The 15,554-nt window shown below is 54.9% G+C and overlaps 6 protein-coding genes across 6 annotated transcripts; 4 read left to right on the top strand and 2 right to left on the bottom strand.

The window, feature by feature from the left end:
• Positions 1-1,004: 1,004 nt before the first annotated feature.
• Positions 1,005-1,844, top strand: CkaCkLH20_00437 (protein-l-isoaspartate(d-aspartate) o-methyltransferase; the record flags this gene model as incomplete). The annotated part of the gene is made up of 1 exon (XM_038883157.1): positions 1,005-1,844. The coding sequence occupies one exon, from the start codon at positions 1,005-1,007 to the stop codon at positions 1,842-1,844; it is 840 nt and encodes a 279-aa protein (XP_038751862.1).
• A 56-nt stretch (positions 1,845-1,900) lies between these two features.
• Positions 1,901-2,865, bottom strand: CkaCkLH20_00436 (haloacid dehalogenase-like hydrolase; the record flags this gene model as incomplete). Its single annotated transcript, XM_038883156.1, has 2 exons — positions 1,901-2,707; positions 2,812-2,865. 2 exons carry the CDS (start codon positions 2,863-2,865, stop codon positions 1,901-1,903), a joined length of 861 nt encoding a protein of 286 aa, XP_038751861.1.
• A 711-nt stretch (positions 2,866-3,576) lies between these two features.
• Positions 3,577-4,554, top strand: CkaCkLH20_00435 (uncharacterized protein; the record flags this gene model as incomplete). The annotated part of the gene is made up of 2 exons (XM_038883155.1): positions 3,577-3,602; positions 3,696-4,554. The coding sequence occupies 2 exons, from the start codon at positions 3,577-3,579 to the stop codon at positions 4,552-4,554; spliced, it is 885 nt and encodes a 294-aa protein (XP_038751860.1).
• A 3,500-nt stretch (positions 4,555-8,054) lies between these two features.
• CkaCkLH20_00434 (cell wall biogenesis protein Mhp1) lies at positions 8,055-12,035 on the top strand (the record flags this gene model as incomplete). Its single annotated transcript, XM_038883154.1, has 4 exons — positions 8,055-8,109; positions 8,169-8,378; positions 8,476-10,576; positions 10,628-12,035. The coding sequence occupies 4 exons, from the start codon at positions 8,055-8,057 to the stop codon at positions 12,033-12,035; spliced, it is 3,774 nt and encodes a 1,257-aa protein (XP_038751859.1).
• Positions 12,036-12,839: 804 nt separating this feature from the next.
• Positions 12,840-13,550, top strand: CkaCkLH20_00433 (rhomboid family protein; the record flags this gene model as incomplete). Its single annotated transcript, XM_038883153.1, has 1 exon — positions 12,840-13,550. The coding sequence occupies one exon, from the start codon at positions 12,840-12,842 to the stop codon at positions 13,548-13,550; it is 711 nt and encodes a 236-aa protein (XP_038751858.1).
• A 308-nt stretch (positions 13,551-13,858) lies between these two features.
• On the bottom strand, positions 13,859-15,130 carry CkaCkLH20_00432 (uncharacterized protein; the record flags this gene model as incomplete). The annotated part of the gene is made up of 3 exons (XM_038883152.1): positions 13,859-14,412; positions 14,467-14,614; positions 14,666-15,130. 3 exons carry the CDS (start codon positions 15,128-15,130, stop codon positions 13,859-13,861), a joined length of 1,167 nt encoding a protein of 388 aa, XP_038751857.1.
• Positions 15,131-15,554: the final 424 nt, after the last annotated feature.

The following is a 15,554-nucleotide window of genomic DNA, read 5'->3' as shown; positions in this document are numbered from 1 at the left end:
ATTGAAAAGAACATGAGAAAAGAAAACCGCTTAGAGAGTCACAGCCAAGGGTATGTCAGAGATGTGACCCCGTGTGGCTGCGCCTAGGCAGCCTGCTGCCGGCGGTTGCAACCAACACAGCCCTTCTGAGACCACAACATCGTACCGTCGCTTCATGGGCCGCCAATGCGGTCTCTACTCGTGAGTTAAACCAACTATTTGCTGTGTGAAGTGGAAAAAGATACCAACAGAAAATGGCTTACTGCGGACACATACCGCCAGAAAGTGATGGATTGACTTGACCCACAATCTGTGTACAAATGATCACACGAAGACAGATTGAATCTGCCTAGGGTCGTCAATTTCTTTACGTTCCAGATGTTGAAGACAAATATGATGAAGAAGAAAGGCCGCCGATCGAGTTGTCATCTTTGAACTTGAATAGGCGTCGTGGTAAATCTTGACGCTGCGGCGGACGGTGATGTTGGTTGGTAAAGAGAAGTTGGATGCAACATGCAGGGGCTCTTGGGCCGTAATGACTCGTGAGCTTGCGCAAAAAGCGCTGAATGATATTTAACTTCAATTACATCATGCAGATTTCCCTATTTGCAAATATACAGAGTAATGTCACAATAGCATGGGTCTTCGACGTCGCTGCTATCTCCTGCGGTTGAGAAATCTCATCGGGTCGCGCCGTTATTCCTTTCTCTGCCTTGCAACTAGATCGAGCTTTGGTTACTAACATGTACAGGTCGTGGTCGAATCTCCTCGTCGAGCTAGCGGCAAAACTCAAGGAGCGACCAATGGAGTAACTCGACCTATTGCACTTCGCAACCCACGCAATGACGATCTGTCCGGCTTTAGGGGATAATCGGACCGCACCCGGCTGACATCATGCTTAAGTACGGTCAGCGCTGCCAACCTCATCGCTGCATTTAAAATGCAATGAACTTCTGATTTATCAACTTACTCACGGCGTTCAAAAAGAGAGCAGAAGCAACAATCCCCTGCGAACATCAACGAATATGGATTTTGGCTCCGAAACACAAGTCGCATCTTCCAAGCGGATGTACACCGCTCGAGCCGACAACTATGAGGACTCTTTCCACCCCGAATACAGCAAGCGATTCATGGTAGTTGCCGACGTTCAGCCCGGCGAGCGGGTACTGAGTCTTGCCTGCGGTACCGGTCTAGAGATCTTCATCGCGGCCGAGAAGGTGGGCGAGAGTGGTGCAATCGTCGGTGTCGACATCACGGATGCCATGCTAGCCAAAGCAAGGGAGAAGAAAGAGCGCCTCAAGACCCAAGCGAGCATTGAGCTGTACAACCACGACATCACGAACCTAGACACCCTACCGGAGCTTCGGGGCCAAATGTTTGACGTGATAGTGTGCTCTAGCGCCTTCGTCCTCCTCGATAACCAAGAGAAAGTTGTCACTTCGTGGCAGAGCTACCTAAAGCCCGGCGGTAGATTGGTCGTCGACATCACCCATGAGGACAATCACAAGTTCGGGCTCTTGCTGGAGCGCGCGGTGAATAGGCTGGGCATGAGATTTCCCAGCAACAGGATTTGGATCAAGGACAGGAACTCCTTCAAGGAAATCCTGGAGAAGGCCGGATACAAGGTTGAGAAGATCGAGGAAATGGATCAGCTCACCGGGCACGGCAGTACTTACTACGGCATTGACGAGGTAGACGAGCGGTTCGATTGGATTACTGGAACCTCTCTGACGATCAAAGTGGAAACAGAGGAGTTCAAGAACAAGACCAGGGCGTTGTTTCGCGAGGAGTGGGAGAAGGACGCAGTTGATGGCAAGGTGGAGAACGCAGATGCTGTGTATGTCTATGTGGCGCGAATCGCGTAGGCAGGAAGACCCGTAATCTAGTAAGACAGCTGGAAGTAAAAAGACTTGTCAGATGTCTACAATTTTGCCTTTCCACTTCCCTTCATGTTTGGCTTAATAGGGATCTTTGGATGATTTCCTTCCAGAGCCAAGCCTGTCGCTTTTTCGAGTTCTTCTACGGCCTCATACGTCCTGCCCAAATGGACTTTGATCGTACCGAAGCCCTGTTTCTTTGCCTCTTTCAGATTCTCGCCGATGTCATCGAGGAAGAGGATGTCGTCCGCCTTGATTCCGTCGGCCCATCCCAAGGCCCGGCCTCTCTCCGACTCGGCGTTCTTCACGGCGTACTCATTGACGGTCTTCAGAGCGAGTTGGTATATCTTGGGGTCGGGCTTGCGCAAGCCAACGTGTGCCGATGAGATGAAAACGTCAAAAAGACTGCGCACGGGGTCGTCCAGGAAGTCTTTCCTCCAGAGCTTGTGCCCCTCGGGGAATATAACGGTATTGCTCAGTGCGGCGAGAATGTACTTGCCACTTGCCTTGAGATTCTTCAGGGCCGGGAACATCCAGGGGTCTGGAGGTATGGAGTTGGTCATCATGGTGTTGAAGAGGAACTCGCCATCGATGTCCGGAAGTGGCGGGACCTCCTTGGGCAGTGATGGAGTTTTGGCTTGTTGTGTGGTGTAAAAAGCCTCCCAACGACCTTGGTCGTGAAGGTCGTTGTTGAAGCCCTCAAAGAAGGCCTTGTCCATGGGAATTGAGCCCGTCTCAAGGCGATGCCAAAAGCCGGAAGGGCTTGTCTTGGAGATGGAGTAGTTGACCCATCCAGGCGGGATACCGAGACTGAGCTCGTAGTCGAGGATGGATTGAAACGGGGACACGACCTGCAATGGTCAGTTGAAGGGAACGAATGCAGTCATCAGATTCGGAGGTCTCATGGCCAGCTTGAGTATGTTGCATGCAAGCCCAAGAGGGAAGTTCCACTTACACACACTCCACCAATGTCGCAGAGAATAACTTTGGGTTGCTTTTGTCCAGTCATGTCGTCTACGGCTTCAATGACATGGTCCACGAAGAAAGTATCGGATCCTTCCAGTGATTCCATGATCTAGGAAAACGACATCTGCATCGTCTACTTGTACCGCGATTCAGCGCGTCGCTCTGGAGGCGGAGACTGCACGCTGGGGCCGAAGCCTGGGGGAAGATTGCCCCCACCTCGGTGACGATTCCCGTGGACCTCGGCCCAAAGTGGGAGTCTCTCGCGGCAGTGCAGAAAATTGCCAATCCACTGCGGATTTGTATGACCACGTGACTCGTCCCCAGCCAAGTTCCTGACGACCCACGTGACTCGTCACCGACCGACACAGAAGCGGGTGGCTTGGCGGAGCTAGGGCTGCCAAAAAATCGCCCACACAAATTTATCGCGATCCGAGGAAATTTCCGCGCTCTCTTTTCCTTCGATCGACAACCCACGACAAGACCAATCCGACAATTTTGCTGAGCCAACCGCCCGCCAGCCAATACCGTCAAGATGGTAAGTTGAACAAGCAAATACCAACACCAAACCCAATCTTCGGCCGAAGACATGGAAACGACGACCACCTCTGCCACGTAAAAAATGGCATGGCCCTAGCTGCAGGCAGAAATGTCTCTTGGGGGAAACAGGAGTCAAAGCAAGATGCTTCGGATCGAGGGTCAAATCTGAAGCGCAAATTGCTGACTCGGGATTTTCAATCGACAGCCTTTCCACAAGTTGGTGAAGAACAGCGCGTACTACAGGTTAGTTTGCTCCCGAATTACCCCCCTCATCACCCCTCAATTGCAGCGCAATCGCAACGTAAGACGCAGAAGATGCTGACCGGTCTTCCACAGCCGCTTCCAGACCAAGTACAAGCGCAGACAGCAGGGCAAGACCGACTACTATGCCCGTAAGCGTCTGATCACCCAGGCCAAGAACAAGTACGGTGCTCCCAAGTACCGTCTTGTGGTCCGCTTCACCAACCGCGACATCATCATGCAGATCGTCACCTCCGAGATCTCTGGTGACAAGGTCTTCGTCGCCGCCTACTCCCACGAGCTCCCCGCCTACGGCATCACCCACGGCCTGACCAACTGGGCCGCCGCCTACGCCACCGGTCTCCTGATCGCCCGCCGCGCCCTCTCCAAGCTCGGCATCGACAAGGACTTCGCTGGTGTCGAGGAGGCCACCGGCGAGTACACCCTCACCGAGGCCGTCGAGACCGACGACGGCGAGCGCCGCCCCTTCAAGGCCTTCCTCGACGTCGGCCTCCACCGCACCTCCACCGGTGCCCGTGTCTTCGGCGCCATGAAGGGTGCCTCCGACGGCGGCATCTTCGTCCCCCACTCCGAGAAGCGTTTCCCCGGTTACGACATGGAGACCAAGGAGCTCGACGCCGACACCCTGAAGAACTACATCTTCGGTGGCCACGTCGCCGAGTACATGGAGACCCTCGCCGACGACGACGAGGAGCGCTTCAAGTCCCAGTTCCAGCAGTACGTCGACGACGACGTCGAGGCCGAGGGTCTCGAGGACCTCTACACCGAGGCCCACGCCTCCATCCGTGAGGACCCCTGGAAGAAGCCCGAGGGCTCCAAGAAGACCAAGGAGGAGTGGAAGGCCGAGTCCAAGAAGTACAAGGTCGCCCGCCTCACCAAGGAGCAGAAGGAGCAGGCCGTCAAGGAGCGCATTGCTGCTTACCGTGAGGAGTAAACTTGTTGTAACTAGCGGTTTAATTCATTCACGAGTAGTGGTGTGGGGATACCAAGGAGTGGGCATTTTTTGACGTTATGGCATGACTTTCTTGTGCGTGTTTCGCAAGGTCTTACGGGAGTTATCAGGCAAAAACAAAAAATCCGGAAGGGGATTTTATGATGGTCACGGGAAAGGAACTTCTACACAATTCAATAAGATATCCCAAATGCCAGACGTCAAACACCATTGAAGTCGAGAGACCTGGACAGCGAGTGAGACATGTACCGTGGCTAACCGACTTGGCGATCTCGTCCAGGTAGCCTGCGCCTGTTGTGGTGGTGCAACAGCGCCGTCGCGCAAGCCGGAGCGAGACGGCGCGAGGACGAATGCTTGATTGTTCGCTAAGGCAGCCCAAGTCAAGTTCGTGCGTGGATGGGTGATGGTCTGGATTGATTCGGCTAGACCTGGCTGGACTCTTCAAGAGGTTGCATTGAGACCAGTGCGAGATGTCACGATGTGTGATGAAGGCCAAGGAGAGGGCACCAGGACCCCGCATGGGAGCACACCAATGATATCAGATCACGCCAGCGAAAATGTGAAAGGCGACGATCTCCCTCGAGAATCAAGAGAGGGCATCTGCGGGTTTTTTTTTGCTTTCCTTCTCCCGTTCTCACGAGTCCGGGGTCGGAGGGCACCGGAGTGGTCCCGGCGGCAATTGTTGAGCATCGGCGCTTTAGCCTTATGGATCTGACGGGGCCAGGTGGGCGATGATGTCGGAATGGGCAGTCGAACGATGTCGAAATTGAGGTGTTTTATGCTTCTGGGCATGCCCCTTGGGCCAAGGGACGCGCTTGTGCTACTGCGTGATAGAGGAGTATTGCGACGGGCTAGTCCCACAAAGTGTCCGAAAACCGACGATGGCGACATGAAGCGGTAGAGAGGGTCCATCACTTAGGTTCCTCGATTCGAGAGCTCTGCTCAGTACAGATCAAACATCAGGTGTGCGTATCCAGGTCGTCTCGCGCGCGGGAATTACGGGATAGACGGAGGTTGTGGCGGCGGGGTGGAAGGACCCAGGAAACGGTTTTCCAACCAAGATTCCCCGACACCGAAGCACATCATTTCTCGCAGCAAAAAAGGGAAAGGCGGGTGCTGGAGCGGCAGTCTTTGAGGCGAAAACCGACCAATTGCTGCCGAACCGAGAGACGAGAGCCCACCAACCCTGGCCCTGCCCGAACGATTTGCAGGGTTGAAGGTGGATGGTCCAATTGCCTTCACCTGGCGGTGTCCGTCTTTCTGCTTTTACCCAAGAGGAAATGGGGACACCGCTGAATGGCAGCAGGGGAGAACCCCAACCGCGATGTCCGCTCCGTGGAATTTGGTCCTCGTGACCTCGCGATGCTCAGGGGGCGGTCAAGTCGGGACTGAATATTGTTGAAATGCAAGATGAGAGTCCCATGTGGACGGCTGAGTAGAGCGCAGCCGCCAGCGTGATCGGATTCCAGGGACACGTTCTTTGTTGGTTAATGCAAACGTGGAGAGGACCTGGACCCTGAATCGTCTTCGCCCGTCCGCCGAGCGGCAGCTGCAACAGCTGCAACTGGCAAGTTTCTGTCGTGCCTGGAGGCTTAGCAACATTCCTCACAAGTGAAAGCTACGAGACATGACCAATGGAGCTAGCAGGCCAGGCAGAGTGTGTAAGGCAGCGAATGCATGTTGCTGAAGATGGCGAGGAGCGATGATTAAGAGCGCCGCTCCTCCAAGACAGTCTTGCCTCTTGACAGTGCAGTAGTGTGTGTTCTAGTGATAGGTTGCATGCTGCAAGATGACCGGCGACGGACACCGATTCGGTCCAGCAGTGCGGGTGAGGCAGGGCGGCGAGTCGAGTCGTCGAGTCAAAATGGAGGGTTCGTCCGCTGGGTGGACAGAGAGTGTGCCATGTCGTGTCTGGTTGGGTCCAGGTTCATGGAAGTATGACATGAACACCAGATACTCCGTGACCGAGATCCATTGGGATTTTGGGTGACACTCCTGCTCGAGGGCTTCTTGACATTTGGTGATAATTACCCGCTGCTTGGTGGGGGTTTGACGGAAGTGCCATCCAACCAGAAAGCCGGCAAAGCAATCCACTGACCACCTGTTGACAGCAACACAACGGAGGTCCCCTAGCCCCCGTAGGGTAGGGGTACTTGCGCAAGGGTCTTGGACTCAGGTCAGGTCGCTGTCGCCGTGTGCTAGCTGGGAGCGGTTGGTAATCTTGGTGTCTAGATCGCGCCCAATTCGTTGCTATTGTAAGGTAAGGTACGTGAGGCAGTCTGATCGATACTGGCTTGTTCGCCTCTCAGCCAGAGCGCTAACCATGGGAGATCTAACTGTACCAAGAAGAAGGCGGCGGCGTTGGATCGAGCCCGTAGCCGTGGGAAGAAGCTAAGGAGAATATTAGACGGGAGGCAGAAAAGAAGAAAGGAAAAGCGGCCAATGTTTTTTGTTTTTGTTTTTTAATGGCATGATTTACTTGCCGTGCTATTATTACTTACTGGGTACGAGGTAGTGGTAGGTAAGCACCGCATGTCCGTCCGATGGTTATGGCCGCGGGACTTCCCATCGGGCCAGGACCAGCATTTGCTGGATGCCCTGTGTTGGTCCAGGTCTTGAACCGAGGGGTTGTATGTTCGATTCCTTTGGCTTCCATCGGTGAGGAGGGAATATTGTCAGTGATTGAGACTGAGGGTACCCGAGTCGAGTCTCAGGGCTGTCCGTGATTTGCGTGAGTGAAAGAGTGAAAGCCAAGGCGTGCTGTCTCCAATCTGGGCCATGGCGTTGTCCAACTCCTGCCAATGACGAGATACTCCCCCTCTAAAAAGGTTAATGAACCCCGCTAGAGCTGCCACGTCCGGCCATTCCTTCCCTGACGCCGTGAGCCGTGAGTACACCGCGCGGAACCACGAAAAGGACGACCTGACGAGGAATAATAAGAAAGACGAAGAGAGCAAGCAGGAGGAAGGTACCTCGCCCTGCCTTGCCTCGTCGCCGGCCCTAAAGATAATCATTCATTTACGGTATCTACAACCTTCGCCTGCTTACCTCAACTTTCTACCATGGCCGATCTAATACAAGCCCAGATCCAAGTCTCGACTTCCATCTCACTGACTCCCGTCTTGTCCGCTTCTTACCAATACGTACCCTACCTTACCTTACCGAAGGCTGTCCCGTCTGGCAGTGCCGTCAACGTTCCGGCATCCTGGGGAAGCATTAACCAAGTACCCTCCACCTCCCGCATCCCTCACATTGACAATTCAGCAAAAAGTCACCCGCCGCCGGGGCTGAACACACGCCTCTCTCGTTCCCTTCCCTCTAATTAATTACCTTACCTCCCAAAAAGTTAACCACCACATCCATCTTCCGACAGACACATCGTCAGGTCTCTTCGCTTCCGGTCGGACGACGTCGTCTTCTTGGCCCGTCGCGGCCCTCCGTCTCCGACTTCTCTTATTCTTTGCATATCTGCGACATACAATATGGAGCAGGTTCATGGAGTAGATGTTAGCTGGATGACCCACGGCTCTCCAAAAGGTACGCAAACAATGTCCCATCTGACCTCATTTTCCAGGGCTGGTGGCCGTCACCCCCAGTCGTCCGTCCTGTCCCAGTCGCCCAGTCACACTTGCGCGCGTGCTGCTCGCCTACTACGCAGTACGCCAGAGCCAACCGCACCCGCACCACCAGCACCCGCATCCCACCAGCCAAGTCGGCCCAGATAAGCAACTGGCCTACAGGAGCTCGCCACTGGACACTGCATACCAGATCTCTGGGTCTCGCCCAGTGGATATATCCAAGAACCCGTCATTTCCCTCTTCTTTCCCTCATCCTTCTCGCGCATCTTGTCTTTTCCCATAATACACCTCCTTCTCACATACTAATTCATAATGCGACTTACAGACAAGGCGTCGAAACCCTCCTCACTCCGACGACCCTCGCTGTCCGCTCCGAGAGACTCACCACCCCCGGCCTCTCCGACCACCGGCCAGCCTGTTGTCAATGGCAATCCCAACGCCAACGCCAACGGCAACACCAATGGCACAACAGACGCTGCGAAGGGCAACACAGAAGGCGCGAAGCCCATCCCGGTTGGACGGCCTGCAATAGGCAGGAGTCCTTCAAATGAAAAGTCCCCAGGTCCTAATGGCACTCCACCCTCGCGCCGCAATTCCTGGTTTTCCAACATCTCGTCCAAGTTCTCTTCATCTCCGAATAGCAACACTTCCCCGACAAGCCAACAACCACAGAATACTTCGCCGAAAGACTCAGGTCCGGCACCTCCGAAAGTGAATCCCCCCAAGAACGCTGTGCTGCCGCACGCCGCTAAAAACGACGGCGACCAGCCATACACACCAGCACCCCCCGGTCGCGGCCAGGCTGGTTTTCTCGGGGTCTTCCGGCGGTTATCTTCCTCGGGCGGCGTACTGTCACCCGGCGCGAAAGGGACTCACGGCTTGGTCGAGAGGAAAGTTCTAAACGTCGACCATAATCGCGAGCGCTGTCAGATCACGGACTTGCACCAGGCGAAGCTCCGGAGAGTCGCGTTCAGCGTCGACGTCGAGATCGCGCCGATGCCAAAATATATCGATACCGACACGCCTGCGAAGAAGCCTCTCGAAAAATGCAAGACCCGCAAAATTGTAGAAAAAGGAGAGGGCGAGGCCTTGAAGAATCCAAAGTCTCTCGAGGAGCAAAAGGAACGCGACGGAGTCATCCATACCACGGGTGAGCCTGTGCCTAAGGAGCCGGAAACAGAAGGAACGGACCCGACCAAAGAGAAGAAGGAGGGCGACGCAAACAACGCGAACGTTCCGGCGGATGGCAAGGAAAAGGAGACCAAGAAGAAGGAAAAGAAGAAGAAGAGCGAAGAGGAAAGGAAAGCTAGGAAAGAGAAGAAGCGGAAACTGGCTGAGGCCAATGGAACGATCCCCATGGAGATTCATTTGGACGACAGCGACTCTTCCAGCGAAGGTACCCCGGCTGCAACACCAAAGACAACGGCTTCTCCCACGACGAACCCTGTTAGGATATACCGGCGCTGCTGTCAGTTGAGAGAAACGCCTATCCTTAAGAAGATCACCGAGCAACTGGGCAGCCCCTCGAACTGCTCTTCCGACATCGGAATGGTGCAAAAATTGGATCTGACGGGCTACTGGATGCAGCTGCCAGACTTGGTCACTTTGGGAGACTATCTAGCAGTTGTGCCGGTTAAGGAGGTCATTCTGGAGAACTGCGGCCTATCGGACGAGGGCTTAAGGGTTATTCTTGCAGGCCTCTTGGCTACGAAGAAGCCCGAATCAAGGCGGCGGAAGCACACCCAGCCCGATGGACTTACCCTCCAAGGAGGTTTCGTGGAGCGCCTCGTCCTCAAGAACAATAAGATCGGCCCGGAGGGTTGGAAGCACATTTGCCTTTTTACTTACCTCTGCCGAACGCTCAAATTCCTGGACGTATCCACGATATCATTCCCTCGGCCTTCCCAGCCAGCTCAGATTGGACACAGCCATCATCTTTTGCGGCATTCCAACGAGGATAAGCCCCAAAACGCCTCCGCTACACTCTTCTCTGAAGCAATCGGCAAGAGATTAGCTGGGTCCACGCTGGAGCTCCTCAATCTTGGAGAGACTAATCTGAATCCAGACGATCTGGGTGTGATAATAGATGGCATCAACCAGTGTGGTGTCAAACGACTGGGCCTTGCTCACAACAACATTGATGACAAGGGCTTGCAACATGTAGCAAGGTACCTCTCTCAGAGCACATGCGAGGGCCTTGACCTAGGGGGCAACGACCTCCGCGATCACATGGATGTGATTGCAAATGCGATTTCAGAAAAGGATTCTTTGTGGGCACTCAGTCTAGCTGAGTGCAACTTGAAGCCTGGCTCGTTATGCAAGATCTTCCCAGCTCTGGCGCAACTTAAGGACTTCCGCTTTATTGACCTTTCGCACAACCGGGATCTTTGCAACTCAGATCCTAGTGCCATTGGTCTTTTGCGCAAGTGAGTAACAACTGCCTACTGACTTTCTGAATAGCAGCTGACTTTTATCAGGTATATCCCCAAACTCAACGGCTTGCGTCGTATCCACCTTGCAGATGTTGCCATGACCTCTGAACAAGCAATTGCTCTTGCAGAGATTCTTCCAGAAGCCAAACTCCTCGCCCACATCAGCTTCCTTGAGAACCCCGAGCTCGTCAAGCTCACAGACGCAAAGACTGAGGAGGCCCAAGAGGAAGCCTGTGCGTTGTACGCATCTTTCCTGGCTGCCACGCGGGTATCGAAGACGATTGTTTGCGTTGATATCGATCCCCCCAGCGACAACTCTGGCGAGATTGTTAAGGCGTTGGCTAAGCAGGTAGTGGCCTACTGCCTGCGGAATATGGAGCGTTTCCCTCTTGGCGACATCAGCGCTGTCATATCAACGGTGCTGGCCGAGTCTCAGGGAGAGTCCCAAGGACCTCAACCAGCTGGCCCAATCCCTCCTTACCCAGATGTACTTGCACATCTCGTCGGCCACGACGTACTGAGGGACGACTCCTCGGACAACGAATCTGCTCCTGACGATGATTACGTTATTGGTGGGACCGGAGTCGTCAAGGCGCTCACTTGCTGTCTCAAGAACAGAGGCGACGAATCTAGGAGACAGTCTGGAGAGTTCATTCGAGACTTCGAGGACGGCATTCCAGTGCCAACCAGCCCTCGACCGAAACTTCCTCCCGGAAAAGCCAAAGACATGTCGAAACACTTACTCGCGAGTGCCCGCAAGATTCGTCAACGTCTGCAACCCGCTTTGTCCAAGGCTAGGGTCAGTCCTGAAGAGGACGAGCACAATCTGCGCAAGCTGATGTTCCTCGATACAACACTCGCGAATATCATTAAGCGATTTGAGGACGAGTTCCCTGACACTCGTGTGTCTACCGATGAAGCTTCCGAAAGCACAGTTCCTAGTCAGAGCGACAGACTTGGCACGTCGTTGTCGTCAACTGAAGACCCTGACTTGGGCAATATCCCGTCTGATCCCGAAGACGAGACTGGCCTTCAAGTCCGACCTGGCCTGCCTCGCACAAACTCGACGCTATCGTATACATCCAAGGCACTTGCCGAGGAGGAAGGAAGAATGCACAGAGCCGGCCACAAAATCCGCTCCGGCATCATCAAGCCCGAATACTATGGCCTGCTCAGCGGAGTGCTCGAAGTTGGTCTCGATCCCAAGCATACTGCCATGCTCCACCAGATGATCGAAGAGATCGACGATCCAGACCTGACTGAAAAGGTTGAACAGAAGGGCATCATGCGTGTCTTCAATGAGGATCGCGATCAGGTCCGAGAAGGACTCCGGGCACTGGATCCCATGCATTGGGACCGCTTCGTCGAAAGTCAAGAAAAGGCCAGAGGAAACGTCAAAACCAGTCTGTCCAACGGCGTCAAGCCGGCTGACGAGGTTGCCGTTGAGGATTGAGAGAAAACTTGAGCAACTCATCGCTCTTTATCCCGTGGCGGCGTTTCTTACGCCGTTTGTACACATAAGTTATTCATGAATTATTGGATGAGGTTTCTTTTCAAATAGCAAGAAGCAAGCATAGGCGTACCGCGAGAAGGAAATTCATCGCCGAGAACATTTTCTTTTATTACTTTTTGGGGGGGCCTTGAGAGGCATCACGGGCTCTGATGAGTCCTGATGGTACGAGGACGAAGTTCGCATCGAAATCACGATGACGGAGAGAGCAGGTGGGAATATGAGATAAGACGGAACACAGTCGTTACTGGACTTCCTGTATTGTGCCAGGATACCTCTCAAATGAACCATGCCACATTTCCGCCCTTGTTGAGGGCGAAGAGGCCGCCGGTTTTGACGCGCCGATGATGTTTTGCTAATCTGGAAGCTGAAGTGATGATAAAATAGTTGAGGCTCATATCTGTGGGAGCTTCGGGAGACGTCATTGACAAAAACGTTTACTCCGTGGTATAGTGGAAGATCATGGCAAGTGAGCACGGTCCAAGGATCTCAACCTCCAATCCTTGCAAGATTACCTCAGCACAATTCTTCCACGCAGCAGGAGACGATCATCACCATCTTCTTCAACCCACCTCAAACGGAGGTACTCAACCTAACGCTTTCCTCTTCAATTCTTCACCGTTCTCAAACTTCACGAATAGATTCTCATGGGGGCACTTTAAGAAACCTTTTTCCGTCTTCGGTGCTTCAACTGATCCCCTTCAGTACCACTCCGTTACTCCTGGAAGTCACGATCTCGACACTGCCATGTTTTCCCAGCCCGGATACCTCGATCGGGCGCGCCTGATCACAAAACACTACGGACCGCTATGGACCGCCATACTATACGGCGTGCCCCTGACCAACCTCGCCGTCCACCTCGCCTGGCTCCTCGCCCTCCACCCGGCCCTCGCCTCGCTGCCCCTCCCCTTCGACCGCAGACGCCTCCGCGACTTCTTGCACCGCAACTTCATGCTGAGGCCCGGCGCCGCCCTCGAGCCCCTCACCCTCCTCACCTCGGCCTTCAGCCACATCCAGCCCCTCCACCTCTTCGTCAACATGTCCACGTACAACACCTACGCCAGGAACCTCTACGTCATGGGCACCTCGCCGCTGCGCTTCGTCCTCCTCGCGCTCGGGAGCGGGCTCGCGGCCAGCGCGGCATTCGTCCTCAACGCGCGGCGGCGGCGAAGGGCTGGCAAGTCGGACGCGGCGAACACGGCCGTCGGGGCGAGCGGGATCCTCACGGGCTTCGGGACCGCGCTGGCCGTCATGTATCCCACCATGAGGGTCCGTCTGTCGGGGACGCGGGTCATGCTCTCGCTGCGCGAGGTGCTCGTGGCCATGTTCGCCGTGGACGTTTTGTGTCTTGGCACCGAGACCGAGACCGGCGTGGGGCATTCTGGGCACGTGGGAGGTGCGCTGTTTGGGCTGGTGTATGCCTTGGGGAGGAAGTATTTGCGTTATCGAAACTTGTAGACGATTTGGCTGCGTACGAATCACTGCATCCTAACGGGCTGCGCTACGACAAAACAAATTCAGAACCAACGGCATCCTCGCTAAACGGTACCTAAGGACTGTGGCTACCGAAACTGAGATCAACTCTAGCCACCCAAGTCAAGTACAGGAATGGTGTTTTCCGGTATACAAGAGCAACAACGACAAAGACAACGGCCTACCAAAGTAAAAAGAAAAACGCCGCGCTACCGAAACAAACGACATCCCACGTCAACTTATGAACTCCAGTTGTCAAAAAAGAACAAACAGCCAACCCGCAAACCGGCCCTCTACCACAGCTCTTCGCTGTTCACCATCGGATTCCCGCTCGACCTCTTACTGTTCCCATTCGCCGATGGCTGGCCAGACTGCTGCTGTGCGGCCTCGAGAGCGTGGTTCTCGGTGATCGGGCTTGGGTACGCCACCGATCTCTGCCCGGGACTACCGGCAACCTTGCTTGCCATCGTAGAGTCCCGCAAGGAAACCTGTCCGACACCGACGGGCGACATCTTCTCCGGGTATCTTGAGGCGGTGAAGCCGGGCTGACGAGGGCCCTTGTGTTTGTCCCATGGGTGGGTCGGAGACTGGAGAGGTGTCGAACCTTGACGACGACGGGATCGCAGAGATTGACGGCGAAATCCCGGAGACGTGAGGCCCCAGGCCCGGCCGAAAGCAGCGCCTGGGTGGTAGATGCATAAGATTATGCATACCAGCAACGGCAAGGCGCCGCTGATGATCAAGGACGCAACCTCAGTCTGGGCGAGTGAGCTGCCGAGGCCTTCTCTATACTCGACGATGCGGTAGATGGTGTGGGCGACCAAGACGACAGCGAGCGTAGGCATTACTGGTGGGAATAGTCAGTATGGTGAGGTGTGATTCCCTTCGTGGGTTGATTCACCTTTTACGAAGTGCCTGAACCGCGGTGCTTGGTATACGGCGATATGCTTCGGGTCTGGGATCTTGTGCGTGAACCAGAGGTACAGGCCGACGAACAGAAATAGTGCCGCTATCTGAATGCCCAGGCCTGCAAGGAGGATGGTGGTCGTCTGCGATGTCTTTAGCATTTGCATATCACGCTCTCAACAGGACACTCTTACCTGGACGCCGCCGAGCCCGAAGACGGCAGCAACGACACCGGCGATCTCCAACGCAACAACAAGCAGAAGGGCGAAGACGAGGAACAGCCCGGCGACTCTGGGCCGGGTGAAGCCTATACCGAGGCCGTACAGAGCGACGATATGAGGGAGCACCTGGCAGAGCGCCGCCGAGATCAAAGTCGGTCCAAGAACAGTCCCGAGGAGCCACAGCGAAAACGATGTCTCGCTGGCGAGGTGACCCTTCAGCCTCAGCCTTCCCGCGAACCCCAAGACCTCCAACAGGATGCCGGTGGCCAAGGTGGATGCGAAAAGAGGCGTCTTGAATCGATAGCCTTGGTAAAAGGTCAGCGGCACCAACAGGGCGAAAGCCGCCAAGAGGATGGCGCTGCCGGCTACCGAAGGCTCGTAGTTGAGGAAGCCGCCATCAAAGGGGCAAGTGTTGTTCACGGCGCAGTCGCCTGTCATTGTGTGTTTCGTATCACTTGACAGGCGACAGTGGCGGTCCCTTTACCATTGCTTGGTCGGGCATGCCTGGTAAGGAACAGGAGGAGGAGGAAGGCGACGAGGCGCGTTGGGACTTTTGGGATATATACACAGCAGGCAGCAGACAGAGCCTGGACAGGACAAGAGAAGTGGTCAAGCAAGGCAATTCACGCCCGTTTCCAGCAGGCTGGATTGGATCTGCGGTGGCCGGCGCGGTTGAAGGATATGGACGATTGCGGACGGGCGATGCAAGAGGACGGTCCGACGGGGAGAGTGAGTGGTTCACGCAGGACAGGCCGGGGTTTGGATCCAAACGGGCACACCACCAGCCTTCCGCGGTTGCATCCGATACGGATTACATCCACTTCGGAAGGGACGTTGTACCAACAGGAACTGCTGCTCAGTT

This window comes from Colletotrichum karsti, assembly GCF_011947395.1.
Source record: "Colletotrichum karsti strain CkLH20 chromosome Unknown Scaffold1, whole genome shotgun sequence".
Taxonomy (NCBI): Eukaryota; Fungi; Ascomycota; class Sordariomycetes; order Glomerellales; family Glomerellaceae; genus Colletotrichum; species Colletotrichum karsti.
This window is presented reverse-complemented; position numbering and strand designations above follow the sequence as displayed.